General features: G+C 37.4%; 2 protein-coding genes and 1 long non-coding RNA gene across 9 annotated transcripts in view; 2 read left to right on the forward strand and 1 right to left on the reverse strand.

The window, feature by feature from the left end:
• The window catches only part of sipa1l1 (signal-induced proliferation-associated 1 like 1), an 80,253-nt gene extending 68,887 nt beyond the window's left edge, over positions 1–11,366 (forward strand). For 4 of the 6 annotated variants that reach the window (XM_028039917.1, XM_028039920.1, XM_028039918.1 and 1 more), the window contains 4 exons: positions 47–217; positions 324–435; positions 535–613; positions 2,345–6,866. In XM_028039917.1, the coding sequence (XP_027895718.1) occupies positions 47–217; positions 324–435; positions 535–613; positions 2,345–2,488 (506 nt within the window). In that variant the 3' untranslated portion in view covers positions 2,489–6,866. Of the gene's footprint in view, positions 1–46; positions 218–323; positions 436–534; positions 614–2,344; positions 6,867–7,979; positions 8,020–9,795 lie in introns of those variants that run through there. The other 2 variants (XM_028039921.1, XM_028039922.1) reach the window with 2 other exon arrangements.
• A 931-nt stretch (positions 11,367–12,297) lies between these two features.
• Positions 12,298–12,661, reverse strand: LOC114158438 (uncharacterized). Its single transcript, XR_003598408.1, has 2 exons — positions 12,443–12,661; positions 12,298–12,405 (listed from the first exon to the last, which is right to left on the reverse strand). It is a non-coding gene; the product is annotated as an uncharacterized LOC114158438 (long non-coding RNA).
• Positions 12,662–14,722: 2,061 nt separating this feature from the next.
• Positions 14,723–16,802, forward strand: part of LOC114158391 (regulator of G-protein signaling 6-like) — an 84,108-nt gene continuing 82,028 nt past the window's right edge. Inside the window, exon 1 of one of the 2 annotated variants that reach the window (XM_028039821.1) lies at positions 14,723–14,849. The gene's annotated coding sequence lies outside the window, so the exon portion shown is untranslated. Of the gene's footprint in view, positions 14,850–14,935; positions 15,058–16,802 lie in introns of those variants that run through there. The other variant, XM_028039823.1, reaches the window with a different exon arrangement.

Genomic DNA, 16,802 nt, shown 5'->3' on the forward strand with positions numbered 1-16,802 from the left:
GAAGTGCTTGATGATTTGAGAGTTGTGCTCTTTTCCACATTAACAGGTGATCTTTCGGCGTCTGACACATCATTGGTGGATTTGGTGGAGCGTCATCGGGGACCCCTTCCTCAGGAGCTGATGCCCCTCCCCTCTTCAGGTAGAGACAGTCCTCTCGAGTGGACTCACCTGGTGGATGTGGCCAGTACCTTCGAGAATGAGAGAAACACACACTACAGTAAAACAAAAAATACTTGTTCTACACCTTAAAGCTAATCAACACACAGACTTCTGTTAATGCAGAATTTAAAATAACGTGAACCTTTGTCCTTCTCGCCTTCCAGTCCAGAGAAGTTATGTGTTTGGAGATGCAAACCACCGAACCAGTGGAGTATCCAGTCCTCAGCAGCCACACATAGAGCTGCAGCCTGCTCCTCTGTCACGACCCTCATCAAGGTTTTTATTTTCAGCCACTCCAAAATGTGACAATGTTCCCCTGTTTAGCAGATTTTTGATTTACAAACCTACTTTCTGGGATGTTTTGCATTTCTGCAGTGAGGGTCACATAGGGCTGGAGAGAAAGGTGACTAAACTGGAGGCCATGGTGAAGATGCTACAGGAGGACCTGAAGAAGGTAAGATAAAACTTCTATTACCTGTATTCTGCATCGACTCTACCATTTGAAGTACCTCTTGGGTGATAATTTATATTAGTTGGAATAGGAAGGGGATCATTTCTAGGAAAATAAAAATACCTAGCATATATAAAGCTAAATTAGCTAGTATTAGTATTTAGGTCGGTCTTCCAGTGTTGAAAAAGTCTGCCAGAAAACCTCAGAATAAACTTTATTTTATCAGTTTATTTGTGTAGAAACAAATATTATGTATTGACAAATGTTTTAATGAGCTAATTTCCCTGATTGTTACGTTTTATATCGAAGAAAATTTTGTCTTTGAATTTCAAACAAGTTTTCTAAGTTTATACCTAATAAGTTGAGTTTTCTGACAGGATTATCAAACTATATTTTTGGCTTTTTAGGGACTTAATATTGTAAACAGGATTTCTAAGCAATCTAGAAAATAATTAAGTTGGATTTATTTTTCAAATCTACACAAATAAGGGATAAAATAGACAATTGAGCATAAAAAATAAAAACGATGTTTTCCCAGGCTTTATTTTTTATTCTGTTAACTAAAAGATTTTTTTGCATTTATTTTGAAATTATGTGATTCATTATTGATTTACCACATCATAAACTACAGATAAAGGACATACAAAAATCCAAATGGGACTTTTTCACAGCTTTTTTTTTACCTCTAGATTTGCTTAAATCAAGATTTATGATTGTGAAACTAGTTCTGGTTTAGATACCACACAAAGTTTTAAATCGCCTAATAAAAAGATTATAAAATGACAACATTTTTCTAAAGAATCTATTTATAGTGTAGGACAATAAGTCCAAGTGTACGTCTCATATGTTATGAAGGAGAACTAATCTAAACTGGATTAGATGCTATAAGACTTTTGAATCTTTTAATTAGATGTCAATGTTTTGTCTAAAATATTACAGACATTTTGAAGCACGTATTTCTTTAAGTACTTGTTTAGCTGACAATTACTGCTTGGGTAATAAAATAATTTTTTGCACAAGTGGCAAATAGAACGAGCATCACAGTCTTTGTTTGGCTGAACTGTGTCTCTGTTTTTATGTCCACCTCAGCCATGCAGTTTACTTTTGTTGTACCTTGTGGAGGCTTTTTGAAATGTCAACTAAACAAAATCGGCCCACAAAGCTATTCAGTCAAGCTGTGACTCACTGTCTGCAGGCAGGAAATGTTTATATAAACACACACACACACAAAAAAACTTCTCTGTCTTAAAGTGTACAGGTGAAGTCAACTTTATTTTCTAAAGCTGGAAATGCAGCTACTAAATACAAAATGCTGTTTGTGCCCCGCAGTTTGAGCAACGGGGAAACATGGTAGTGGCAGCATCATGTTGTAAGGATGAATATATGAGGAAGACTACAACCCTAGAACTACAAGATAAAGTCTTGTTCATGTGTTGGAATGGTCCAGTCAAAGTACAGACCTAAATCCAAATCAAGACTTGAAAATTGACTGAGCTTGAGGAGTGGCTAAGAAGAGCAGAGTTGGTGCAGATATACCCCAAAAGACTCAAAGTACATATGTACACCACACTTTTCAGCTTTTTGTTTGTGAAACGTTTTGAAAACCATGTACAAAATGTAGAAGGACAAATGGAGGGCTGCATGAATAGCACTGTACATGTTGGTGAGAAAACTCGATTTCATACTTCCCTGAAGAACTGCTTAAGATTTACTTTCTGACCTTTTCTTGCGCAGGAGCGGGAGGAGAAGTTACGTCTTCAATCTCAGATCAAGAGGCTCTGGGAGGACAACCAGAGACTTCAGGAGGAGTCCCAAACATCAGCTGCCAAGCTCAAGAAGTTCACAGAGTGGGTCTTCAACACTATCGACATGAACTGACCTCATCTAAAAACCCTCACACACACACACATCGCTCATCTGCACACACACTGTTCGTGAAGAGGCAGAGTGGGATTTACTAGACCCTTTTTACACTCGTCAGTTGGTTTGTAATCCCCTCTAAATCATGACTTTCTGTTTAAGTCAGGAGGATAAAATTTGTGGAATTCGTTTCTATTTGTTTGACTCCCCCGATTTTCATTCAGTGGCCAAACAGATCTGCTCCTCCTGTTCCTCAGTCTCAAGATGTTGACTTTCACACTTATTCCAGTGGCCAAAATGGAGAATCTGCTAACATTTGGCCTTTTTACTCACCAATTTTCTCATTTTCCTACTCCCTCTTCTTCTAAAACATTCCTCAGCTGCTCTGACAAAGAAAACACTGTTTGCACCAAATCGAAGACGCCTCAGACACCCCGTCTTAAAAGAAAACCACTGAAACGCCACACAAGTATGTACATAACAGGTCTGCTGCAGCAGCAAACAAATACACACATTATAGATCCGAAGCCACAACAGAGAAGAAAGAGGTTTTAATCTCACATTAAAGGATTACATTTTAAATATTTTTAGCGTCTAAAATCACTGGACGTCCAGCTTTAGACATGTTTATTTTCCATTTTACTCCTCCTTCGTTCAGATCTTTTTTGTATACACCCACACCTGAAAGAGGAGTGTATTAAAAGCCATTGGTAAGCAGTGCCATAGACCAAGACTGATCCTGTGTTAATTGGTCCATCTCAGCTCTACGTGTCTTAAAAGCAATAGGAAGAGGTCCTGGAGTTATTTGAAAAGAAGCTGGATAAACAGAACACCTGATATGGAAAAGGGCATATTTGCAAGAATTAAAATCTCAGCTGCAAAAAGAGCCTTCATCATTTTCCTCTGAGAAACGGGAAAATAAGGACTCATCCTCCCACTGCCTGAAAATAGAGAGCCGGCGGATTATAAATAACAGAGACAATTACGAGCTGGAACGGTTGGGGTCTTTTTAATCCCAGGTTAATTTATTTCCTTGTATTATAATTCCCATAAATGAGTTGTTCTATTCGTACAGTACAACTGACATCAGTGTTTAGTTCTTCAAGACTAATGGTCAATAATTATATTATTTAAATGGCTTTCTTTCCTAATTCTACTTTAAGCCTGACTATATGCTTTTTATTCTGTATTATGTTGTGTTTTGTGGTGCCCAAGCCTGCTGTTGTGTTGCTTACAGTGCCCTCTAGTGGTGACCAGTGAAAAATGTCATGATTTGTAAATGTGCTGCTTATCACTTGTATTTTATTTTATTTTTTTCCAAATGTTCTTTGATTCAAGGCCACAAAAACTCTTAGAACAGGAATGAGAACGAGAAGAATAAGCAGCCAGCATTTAGAGACAATCAGAGGTGGATTTTTATAAAAAAACGAACAAACAAAAAAAGGAGCAGACTTAGTGTGGATGTTTGTGTGCGTGGAGGTTTATTTGTGCATTATATCTACAGTTTTCCTCAGGTTTAAGGGGACAAAATATTGTCGGGAAGTAAATTTGCACATGTTGAAGAAGTATATAACATTTAAGGATTTGAAATGTGTTGCCATTGTGAGAATGTCCATAAGTCTTACCCAGCCGTGCCTACAACACACACTCGCTACTTTGTGGTCATTTACTGCCAGGCAGAGCAGGGATGTGCCTTTGAAACAGCACCGGGGAGCAGATAAAGAAGGGAAAGCCTCTTGTTCTTCATCTGGATACAGTAACACACTTTTCGTTTTGTTTTAAACCACCTTCACATTTTTTGTAGTTTGCTGTTGTGAGGCGTTAAATGTGTCTGGTGACTGAAACCAATCAGACGGGTCAGTAACGTGAGACGGAGAATCTTCACACAAGAGTGTTTGGATATGTGTGCCTTTTATTTGTGGGAAAATCTGAGCTAAAGGAGCTTGAAAAGCAAAGTTTAGAAGCCACAAAGCCAGTTAATAAAGAGAGAACTCAAAATTCCACCCCCCCCTGATAAAATGGATGATTTTTGTGAGACGGAGATCATTTCCAAAATTATCCTTTCCATGTATTTCAACTAAAAAACCAAATAATTAGGATGGCTGCCATGCCATGGTTGCATTAGTGAGAATTCCCATATACTAATAAATTGTTGAAACTGAATTTCAGCATTCTGTCTTTTTAGCAGGATCATCATTACAAAGGTTCTCCATCTATCAAAGAGTGACAAAATCTCCTGTTCACATTCTGGGACTTATGTGATGCTGTGACTCTTTCTTTTTTGGGGGTCAAAACTGAGAAATTCAACTTTTTATGACTTAATCTTTTTTCACCATCTGAAGAAAAGTAACCCCACCAATGTGTCTCACTGTTGTTTTGTGGCTCAGAAGTTCCAGTTGGTTTTTATCAGACTAAGACAGATCCTCCCACGAGGTTTTAAGGGATTGTTGCTATTGTTGAACTTTAAAAAAAAAAAAGTTGTTTATATCTTGTAATCCTGCTTTTTAGTTTAGACGTATAAGGAAAACAGGAGATCTTGTCACATGGAGAACATGACCAGCATCTTGTCTTTTTAATCTCCTGACTGATAACTTTGTACACTAAAATTCATTAGATTAGGGGTGTTCAAAGTGTGGTCTGTGGGCCACATGTGGCCCTTGAAGTGTATGTATGGCTCCTGACCGCAAGTCAAAAATGGTAAGGAATTTGCCCAACAAAATAGAAAACAATTGATCATCCAAGGCAATGGATAGAAGCCCTATTTGCTGATTTAGATCAGAAAGGGCTTCCAATGACATACAAGTTTTATAAAAATGTAGTTTATTGTAAAACTGTAATAAGGGAAAAAAACTGACCAACCTTTGCATTTTTTATTTAAATCTTGTGTCCTGCCAGTGGGTAAATTTCGCCACTTTTGACTCCATCGTGTTAAACCAATTCTTGTATTTCAAGAAAATAGTTTCTTGAAATACTTTCAAGAAACTATTTGAGAACAGAAATGTTATTCATACGTAATCTCTGAGTCTCTGATTGATGGCAGGGGTGACCTCAAGAAGACTGAATGCTGAAACTAAATAAAATAAAGTTCAACAAATTATTAGTCAAATTGTTTGCACACTTAAGCAACAAGGTATTAGCAGTTTAAAAAAAACAAAAAAAAAACTTCTTCCTCTTAAGGAGTTTTGAAATGCATCACAAGAAGCCAATATTTTAACAGGTGTGTTTACTTTTAAGAGCTGCTGTTTTTTTCCATGCAGGTGTGTTCTGGAAACGCTTTACTCTCTCAAATAGTTAGTTATCATCCCCCGTTCTTATAAATGCTGAGTGCATTCAGATTTATAATTGTTGAGTTGAACACCCTGCTGTGTTCGCCACAAATTTCCAGAAACATGAATGTAGAGTGAAACGAGCTTAATGTTTTATTATTATAGGCGAAATATTCGTTCGGCTCTGTTGTTTTGCAGAGAGAAGCTCGGTTCTGTTTTAAGAATCTCTAGTTCGTCTGTAACAGTTACACCAGTAGATTGTTACAGTTTCATCTGATTTTAATAGTTTTACAAGCATCTGTAGAAATCAGCCCAGAAGATGTTGTTGATCCACTAAGACTTGTTTTCTGTTGAATTCAAACAAATGTTAAGTAACTAATTAAGATTCTGTACATGGGAAGAACTGTGGTTGTTCTTTCTGCAATGAAGAATGACAAAATATATCGTGCAAAGTGTATCTTATACAAAAACTCTTTCTGTAAACTAGTAAAGTTTCTTTTTTTATTCTGTAAATGTTGTATTAAGTTACAGTTTACTCATAAATTCTCTGTTTTGTTTCGCTCAACAGGACGGATATTTGAAATGTGAATGTAAAGATGTTTATTAGGTTCATTTTGTTTTGGAGATCCTTTCAGTGTTCACGCGTTTTGGATATAATAAGGGTTAATTTACATTAAAATGCAGTTTTTTTTGTCCAGATGTTTTCATGCGGCTGCCGTTCAACAAAGGGGGATGCTTAATTTTATTCCCCCTCATAAAACAGGAGCCCTACTTTTCTTTAATGCGCCACTGACCAGGTGGGGAAAGGAAAGAACAGACGGGATGTTGCACGTTACGTCGGGATGCTCGTCACGCACAGCTTGCGAGGTCGGCGACTGCAGCAGGAAAGGGAAGATCCGCAGGCTGCGCTGCTGTGTCGTGACGCGCTGCGTTCGCTCCTCTTCCAGGAACAAACTCAGAAAATAAAGCACACAGCATGAAGAGAGGACCAGAAGTTTTACAAGATTTAACAATACTGTTTACATCCCAGATTCATTGTCTTTGTAAGATAAGAAAAAAAAAGAAGTATGACCAAGACATTTGCAGTGATCACAGTATTAAAGTTTCTGAAATAAATAGATGCTCTATCAGCTTGGTGTGCTGTTATTTGTGCTCCTCATGCAGGGAGCAGCTCACATTCAGTGAGAGTGGGATGGGCCTGTCTTTTCTGTCTCCTGCTCTGGTCTTGTCTGATTGCACCTTGCAGTGAGTAACTAGAGAGAGAGAAGTTGAATCTGACCTGTGGAGGCCTCGGGCTCCCACTGTTCTTCTCACTGATTCATCTGATTGGATTTTAACTGCTCCCACTGCCAGGAACAAAATCACTCCACCTGCATTTTCTTCTTCTCTCAGCATGCGGCAGCCACTGCTTAAAGGGAGGGAAGGAACTAACATCATCCAAAAAATATAATCCGTTATCCTCAGTTTGTAAAAGGCTTCTCATTTTCACATGGAAGCAGAAATACAATCATAAAGAATTGGCACCTGTAACAAGTTTTAATCGCAACATTTCCATGATTACTGGTACGCCTAAATAACCGAACAGCTAAAGATAACATAGTCGCTCTATTGTGCCATAAATTGGCACCATGTTCCTTGGAAACGCATTCTGACTCTTCAAAAGAGTCGGAATGCAATTTGACACCTTAACATTGCCTCCTTTTAATGCATCTTTTTATGCATTCAAGCATAAAAAATTTAAATGCATGGTTCACAACTAACTTATTTTACACCACATCAAGATCACCAATGTTCCCTGAAGGTCTGTTGTGGCAGAATGTACTGCTAAAATATTTTATCTTTATCTGGATTTGATTAGTGCTTCTTAAAATGAAATTAACATATTTTCACCTTGATTTACTTTGACAATACAAATAAAAACCGATATGACTTGATTGCTAAAATGAAATTTAAGCACACAGCTCTTTATTTATGTGGCTCTCTGATGTTTAGAGGGCCAAATAAAAGGCTAAGACGGGCCAGAGATGTCCTGCGAACCTCGAGTTTGACATATGTTTGAATACTTTTGGTATTCAAAAGTAAGACAAAATTTGCATTTTGGTCTCATCTAACCAGAGCATCTTTTGCTATTTCCTCTACATGACTTTTGGGAAACTGCCAATCAGATTTCTTTCTGCTGATTATTGATTATTGATTGTCTTCTTGCCTCTACCTGAAGGAATGAAGTGCATTTGTTTCAACAGATCATCTCATCTGAGCTGAAGATCTCTGCATCTTCCTCAGGTAGGTTTTCCTTTTCCTGTGAGTTACTGATGATGGTCTGTTTAATAATTACCTTGCTTCTTTAGACAGCTGGTTGCAGGGTTTTATTTTGTAGGTGCATCAGAGTAAAGGAGGCTGAAGCATTAGAGATTTAAATGTGTAAAAATGGTTTTAGAACTTGTAATAGTTTTCCTTCCACTTCACTATTATGCACTGTTTCATATTGGTCTATTAGATAAAATTCCAATAAAACACATAGAAGTTTAAATTAAAAAGTATAAATACATTCATGTACTATATTAACTAATTAAAATACTTTGTAGTCTTCTGTCAGCCATGACTATCGGACTTATCAAACAATGGACTGCAAAATCAGGAAAAAACTTGTTTCATCTGTGATTGGACGCTGCCCTGAAAGCAAATCATTTTTGATGAGATTCTTTTGCTGTGCTAGGAATAAATATACATGCAGTCATCCTAAAATAACATGTTTTCTTTTCCTGAGGGAAACAAAACAGACGTCCAGAACTGTTGTATGCACTGAGGTTCAATTTACTGAGAATTAATTCTCGGCACAAAAAAAAAAGGCATGTAATTAGACTTTATTTCCTTTTATCCCCCTTCCTTTATCCTCGTAGTGTTGTCAGAATAGATATGGAAAAACACTGTGATTGCAAATAGTTGCACATCTTATCCCATACATCAATTCATCATTTGCTGATCCCCCTAGAAAAAAGCTTTTAGTTTAAGTAAGAAATTTTTATGACTTTTGTAATGATTCGCAAACAGGATCTGCAGTTGCGACAGTTTATAAACTGAAGCCAACAGGTGGGCATAACATTATCTCTGTCCACCTGTGGTGATGCACATGTCTTCAGAGGTTCAGTCACTCCTGGGTCGATACAGAGAAAGTGTTAAATGAGGAAGTGGCAATTCATGAATCATCTTACAGGTGGATGCAGAATCAGCTGGACCATCTTACAAGGGACTTCAGATTTGAGGATCCCAAACAGAAGTAACCTGCTTTGCTTTTATGCCTGTTAATTCGCAAATGCAAATCCAGCTTTGGCTTGGCTCCTTTATAACATCTAAGCCATCAAAAAAGCAATTTTATTAAAAAATACTACCTTTTTTTGCATTCTTTTGTAGCTGAATGGAAGAACACCTCATAATTTTTAGATTTCAGCTAATACATTTAATAAGAAGCGAAGCATTAACAGCTCCTTTCTGCTAACTGACTTAAAATAAGTGAAACATTCCTGTTTACCAGGAGACTGAGGCTACCTCCTGACTCTTTCTTTCCTTTCTTATGTGTTGCGTGCGGACCCTTAGTGCTTTTATCCCACACACTCCAGCAGCCCACACAAAACGCCTTCATGTCTCTGTGTAACTCTTCGGCTCTCATCAAGCGCTCGAGAGCAGAGACCAGAAAAAGTCGAGGTGTTTTGTTCTTCGGCGGCAGAGCCTTGTTGTTTCTGCGTCTTTTGAGACGTGAGTCGTCCCTCTGCGGGCTTTAAGACTGCCTTTTGATTTTACACATCATCTGTCAGTCGCCGTCTTGTCTTGGCTTGCAGCAGAAGCTCTCAGACACATCTTTGAAATTTCCACAATTGCTTTTATGAATCCATTTACGAAGATGTGGACTGCCTCTTTGGAAAAAAAACAAAACAACCATCTAAACATAAAGAATCCACTGTCCTCTGAGCTGTATCTTGTCAATAAGTTTTTTGTTTTGCCTTGAATTATTGTAGTAGATATTATCAGTGATGATGATTTCATTTTTGTTTCCATTTCCAGGCACACTCGACAGGAAGAAGACCTGAAGGAAGATTGTGGCACACAAGGGATTTATATATTTCACGTTTCCTTGAGGGAAAAGGAAACTGCAGAAAACAGCATTTTTAGAAGGTCAAATGTGACACAAGAAGTTTTCACTACAAGAATGTCATATTGTGATATTCAGTTAAGTAATGGGTTATTTATAAAATGTTGGCAAAGCCTTCATCACAAAATAGCTGAAGGTCAGTGATATTGGATGGATTATTTCGTTGAATTTGAATTTTAAATTTTGTTTTGGGTTTAGGGACAAAACTTTAACTAGACCATTCTAAAATATGAGTGTTATTTGACCCAAGATTTGCTGGTAGGCTAAGATGTTTGATTTTCATCTAATTTAATTAGAGTCCCTTTGAAAGTGGTTTTCTTTCAGTGGTGGTTTTCTACGTGAATTAAACATAATGAGCAGTGATGGTATTTTGCCACATAAATCATTTTAAAGGGAGGCCAAAGTGTTAAATTTTAGTTTCATTTGACCAGGACTCTTTCTTCCAGGTTTGACGTTGTCTACTCTGTGTGGCTGTAAACTTGACATTTAGGGCTTTCTGCTTCTCAATCTTTCATAAAGGAAAAATTTGACAGATTCATAAATAAGGGTTAAGGTTAGGGGTTAGAATATAATAATTTGTCATTTCTTCCCCCTTCAGTTATGTGCTTTATGATGGAAAATCCTAGTAAAACACAGTATATTGTAGCTGTAACTGTAAACTATTAACTTTTGCAATGTATTTAATTCTCAAGTCTTTCAGCACAAGCACTTCCAAAACATGCCATTAAACATGTGCTGTTAGTTGGAAAAGATGAACAAATATGGGACATCCTTCTGGAAACTTTTTACCACCACTTATCTCTCTCTCTCACACACACACACATTTATACTCTCATAAACCCAGTGGGAACTTCTCTTCCTGTTTACTGATGCTCAATAATTCAGTCCGAAGTGAATGTTATAGCTTCTACCCATGAGCAGATGCTGTGTGTGTCTGTGTGCGAACGCGTCTGCCTGAGCAGATTGGCCCATTAGTATCAATTTTGTTTTTGATGACAGTATCCTCGTAAGTGCATGCTATCGATTTTTAAGCTTATTTTGTTTCGCTGGTACAGAGCAGATCAGCATGAACATGAGAAAGCAAAAAATATAAAAAAAATAAGAGAAACAGCTGGCTGTTTGAAGCCTGCTGCCGCCCCCCACCACCTCAGCCTCCTCACTCCCTGTCCCAGTAATGGCTTATTGAATCAGGGCACCAAATATTTTTAGTCTGCAACACCGGTTGAGAAAATAAGCCGCCTGAATCGCAGTAAATGGGCTGTCTGTTGATATCCTCATTGTGGGACTGGGTTTCACACACAGTATAAACTCTGTTTCTTCCCTCGGTCCATCATTGCATCAGTCGCTTTGATGTGCCTCAGCGCTCGGCCAAAGTCCCCATCAGCTAGGAGTTGTAACTGCAAGGCAAGCAGAGCTGTAAGCTTTGCCCATTTTCAGGATGAAGAATTGGGGAAGATTACTTCCAAACAGAGGGTTAGGTTAATAAAAAAAGAAAGAAGTGGGTGAAAAGAAAGTCCATGCTTCAGAAATTGTAGCATTTATCAATCATCCTAAAGCACACAAGCTGGTAGCATTCGTTTATGCTTCAGAAATAGCAAATCACATCAGTGCAGAAGCTAAGAAGAGCCATAATTATATTCATCCTGGCGTCTCAGGATTTTTAGTTAATCGTCATTTTAATTTCAGCATAGCAAGCATGCCTTCACATGAACACAATCCAATTATAGTGTATAAGAAATGTACTGAAAATCTGTATTTTGTTGTTTCACTGAGAAGTGTAACTTGCTAGAAAGCAAACTTCAAAACTACAGGAACTGTAAGGCTGCCAATATGGAGGTCAGAACCCCACAGCATCAGTGGAAAGCCTTGAATTCCCCTGCATAAAGAGGTCTGACAGCCTCCAGCAGAGGCCTTAATTTATAAGGAAATTGGAACAAACATCACTTCCTAACTGTGAGACATGAACCCTCAAAAGTCTGACTTTTTGCACCTTTCACTCTTACCAAGACTTGTACAGAAAGCCTTCTTCATGATGTGAGATTGAGCTGAAAAAAATCTTTCGTCCCACAGATGGTGTTCCTGAAATTGTCAGAACATGCATTGTTTTGTGATCTGGAACTGTTTGTTCAAATACACTGTAATGTATTTCAAATTTTGCAAATTAAAGTAAGGAAATCTTTCTGTTAGTGGAGAACTCGTTAAGATTTTGAAATGAAGAAATTTTAATTTTTTTCTCAATCAAATGATGTGTCCAGACCTTTTTTAAAGTCCGTGTTCCAGGATGTTCCGTCTAAATATATTGAACGTAGCATTGAGATCTAGCAAAACCACAACAGAAGTTTTTGATGCATTGGTTTTTAAGATATGTTTTTTGTAACATTCAGCTCTGCACTCTGAGATGTTGTGTGTGTTTGTTTTTAGATTGATCCTTCTGTAAACTTGTCAAAACAAATTAAAAATCCTTTGTTTCAATTGCAATAGTTGACATATGAATGTAAAATGTGTCAATTTCTCACAAACAGCTCTGGAGTCGCGAGAATAAATTGTCAGAGTAAGGACAATGTGAACAATAGTAATTTATTTTTCAGTGCAGTGACAATGGTTGATAGGAATGGATGTAATAGTCAAGACAAATCTGTAGAGAATTTAAAACCCCAAGATGACGAGAAGGATGAAAGAAAATTTAATATGTCGTTCTGCTTTAACTCACTAAATCCTTCATTTGGCCAATATTCAGAACTCAGCTTCTGTAAAAGAAAAATGTTTAATAAATGTCTCAAACAATGTGTGAAGTAGTTTCCTTGAAATGTTCACATTTACTTTCTACTTTCTTTGCAGATGAAAATATTTATGTTAATATTTGTGAGGTATTTTTAAATGCTTTGTGAAAAAATAGTTTGCTTGAAGCTGCAAATAGAATCGGTCTGATCCAGCATGTGTTGTACCTGAATTGTTGGAGTCGAAATAGACAACATCAAGCGCCAATATTAAAAGATCGTCGCCATCTGTGACCCTGACAAAGCCGGATGCTTGACAGGAAATAAATTCAGAGGCGCAGACAGAGTTTATCTCAGTGCTGCTGAACAAATCTCCCACCAGCATTTAGAAACGAATTACTATTTCAACCTCCGGTTGGAATACATTGCAGCTGGGAAGCGTCTGAAGGGAATAACAACGTTTTCTGTTAACTTGCTGCTCGATTAGAATGTTAGATATCTGGAGGTGCGATTTTACAACTGGAGAAATAAGGCAGAAAATAATTTACAGTGATTTTATGCTTAGCAGTTTTACAGCACCATTGTAGAATGGAAAATGCTGATAATAGCTATTGTAAAGATTTTAACATTTTTGACAATTTATCAAGAAAAGGTTATGAAACGTGTCAAACTATTCAGGCACAGACTAAGAATCCAGTTATTACAACTTGAATATCTGTTTATTTATATAGTGACAAATCACAACAAATGTCATCTCAAAACTCAAATTGATTTCCACTAAAAATAACATTAATACCTGCATTTTGATCACTTTAATCCTCATAGAACTGCTTCCTTAACATGTTAAATTAATTATAAAATGCTTCTGTTATTTTTAAAGTTTGCATAGAGTGCAAGCATTTTTCCCCCAAATGCTTGCAAACTCTGAGCAGTTTGTTTTAAAAATAGCATGTTTTTTTTATTGTTCCATGGGGGAGTACGGTTTTAGTTCAGCTTTAAAAAAAAAAAAAGCTCAATTACATTTAAGATGAAAACTGGTCCAAAACATAAATGGTCCTTCAATTTATTTGGGTCATATTTTCCAAATTTCTAGCTGTTATTTTTGATCTCTGATCTTTTAAAGTTATTCAAAGTTTCGTTTTATGTTCAACTCTTAGGTGTAGTTTAAATGTTTTAAATGTGCTTTTTAAAATAGCTATATTTTGATTTATTTGTTTATTTTGTGGCTACTTTTTATGCTACATTCCTGTTGTACTCGGAACTGGGAAATTCCAATTTCCCAGGCGGAAAAATCAACTGGAACGCCCACTAAAGTTTGATTTCCCACTGGGAAACTGGGAGCAACTCCAAGGAGCCTCAGTTATGACTTTAGGCCGACTTTCAACATGGCCGCTCCTCCTGGCACCAACAGAAACGATAATTTTACATGACGCATGCCAAAGTGCGTCTGAAATCTGTCTGTAACTATAAACGGAACAAATTAAAAGTGGTGTCTGCTTATGTAAAGTCAGAAGTATTGCCAAAAAAAAAAAAAAAAAGCCTATGGACGTCGCCATGTTGAAATTTCGACTTAACTTGAAGGTGCCGAATTCCCAGGTAACTGGAACACATCATTACTCGTGCACTGTCACTGGTCAGCTCCTTTTACTGATTGCTCCACACCTGTTGTTCATTTTCAGCCTCTCTACTGCTTTAGTTGTAAGTTTCCAAGCTTAACCGTATTTCTTTTATTAAAAAGAGATATGTTTAATTATTATTACTTTTATCGCAGCACATTTCTCGGAAGAAATATCAAGTGAGTTAGCTGCTCTGCTATCTTACCTCAAGAATAAGCATCTATAAGTGATAGAGCCCTTTTCCTCGTTTAAAATGCAATATATTTTGTGAAGTAATGCAAAGACACGTCAAAGTTTTCGCAGGAGAGGGCCTTAGTTCATAAATATTTTAAAATGCCATATCAAAATTAGGTATTTGGCATGACAATAGTTAATTGGTTGATTATTAAATGACCTATAATGATATTGTTTTATGTTTTTTTTCTTTGAACTTTATTTGGCTGCACGTTGTACCAACTAACGTTCTATTGAAGCGGTTTTGGGTGTGTAAGGATTGTTTCTTCTCCCTCCCTCCTGCGTTTCTGCCTCTCTCCGTCTCTCCCTCTCTCTTCAGGCGCTTGTTGGGTCGGTGGTGAAGCCGCTTCTTGTCTCCCGAGCTCCCAGCGAAGGATGGACGTCAGCGGGCGGTAAGAGGTGAGAAACAAGGCTCTGAAGATAGGGGTGGGAAGAATGATGTGCGGTGGAGTGAGAAAGATGTGTGGAAGATTGGGAGGGGAAAAAAAATAACGAGTGCGGCGATGTTGGCAGAGTGTTGCGCCGAGGTGCTGGATCAGCGGGATGTTGGATGATGTTGGACAGTCCTATTAACCGCAACTATGGTTTAATCAACTTCGGCTGCTCAGTTGAGTCACAGTGGGTGTTTCTGTGGGGGTTTTTCACGGATGTTGAGAGTTTTGGTGGGCACATATGTCTGAGTGGATGATTGAAGCTTTTGGATGCGTGCGCGTTCAGGGAGCGGATCGTCCTGAGATGAGATGTTTCAGTTTCCATCGTGCAGAACCTCTTATAATTCTGTTGTAGTAATCGCATTACATTCTAATTCAGATTAATATGATCAGTTTTTAAGTTGGCTAGCCTGACGTTTATGTAATTTGACTGTTATAGGCGATTGACATTCTGGATTGGGAGGATTCAGATATATCGGAGCGTTTTTGCCATACCATTAATTTTAATGGTATGACTTTTAAAAAAAAGAAGTGCATCATTCCTGAAAGCATTGACTCACTGTGTGGAGTATTTTTATTTTGTTGTAGTTGACACATATTTTAAATGTCCTATTTGTTGAATCGGGGCACAATTTGATCGGTGCACTGAAAAAATGAGAATTGAGGGGTCTTTCATTTTGCACAAACAAAATAAGTTAATACTACACAAGACAATCATGTCTCTTGTATTTACACGATTGAATAAAGAATCATTTACTTAATTATCAACAATAATGAAACTACACATTTTCTTTACGTTGGTTTAACGTAATTATATTACATTACTAAAACCATTGTAATCATGTTTTATCATCACCGGAAATGATGCAATATATCAAAAGACACTATCAAATATGATTGGACAATAATAAGAGCGGTCTTTTTAATCTTAACCAATCAGAAGCCAAACAAGATATTTGTAAAGATATCGCGATTGCCGCCCAGTTTCTTCCGACTCCTCAGCGACAAGAACGTTTAAGACAAATCTTTAGAGGAATATCGATTAGGTAAGTGATCTAAATATATATATTTTTTGTAGTTCAGAATGTTTCCACATGATTATTGTCTTGTATAATAGCTCATTGTTAAACTATCTGCATGTTCTTTTGTTTTCATTTTGCTAGCTATTCTTATTAGTATAGCTAATAGCTGTAGCTAAATACAGCAGTACAGAACAGTATGCTATCAAAGTTGTCCACAGAAGACGGTTGTTACCGATCATATTTTTAATTTGTGTGCTTGGGATAGATCAACGAGGTGGTTTCAATAGTTTCCAAGCAGTGAAATGCCACCAGGAGAAGTGTCCGTTACTTTATTTCCCTCATGGCTACTGTGACGATTTAGAACCGACTGGCTTCTCAATGTTCTGTTCGTATAGAAAATGCATGTTTTTTGTTCTTTCATATTAGCACTGTCAAGCAAATGAGCCACCTCTTCTGGGATTATACCCTTGTGGAAACATGATACACTAACAGAACCGATATTCGTTATTATGGTAACAATTCTGCATGTAGCGTCGCTGACAGAACGACAAAATAAGAATATGAGGGATTTTGAGTACTTCGACGGGTTTCTGGGTTATTTTCCCTTATCTGTGGTGCAGTGCGCAACATTAATGATCCCCTCCATCTTCATATTTCAATTTGCTAACGTAATGGTTCGACTGCATCAGCGCCGCTGTATGGATGCCAAGGCCATCCAGCACAGTTCGCTGGGGGCGCAATGGTCCAGCGCAGTGCTGGAGCACAGTATTCGGTATGAGTAAAAATCCGAATGTTTTCCAAATTCTCAAGACTTATGCAAAGTGTCCTTTGTAAATATCTACTGATAACTGCAATATATAAAAAAAAATTTATAGAAATATTCGAAAAATAGTGTGCTA

Source organism: Xiphophorus couchianus, chromosome 15, assembly GCF_001444195.1.
Source record: "Xiphophorus couchianus chromosome 15, X_couchianus-1.0, whole genome shotgun sequence".
Lineage (NCBI taxonomy): Eukaryota > Metazoa > Chordata > Actinopteri > Cyprinodontiformes > Poeciliidae > Xiphophorus > Xiphophorus couchianus.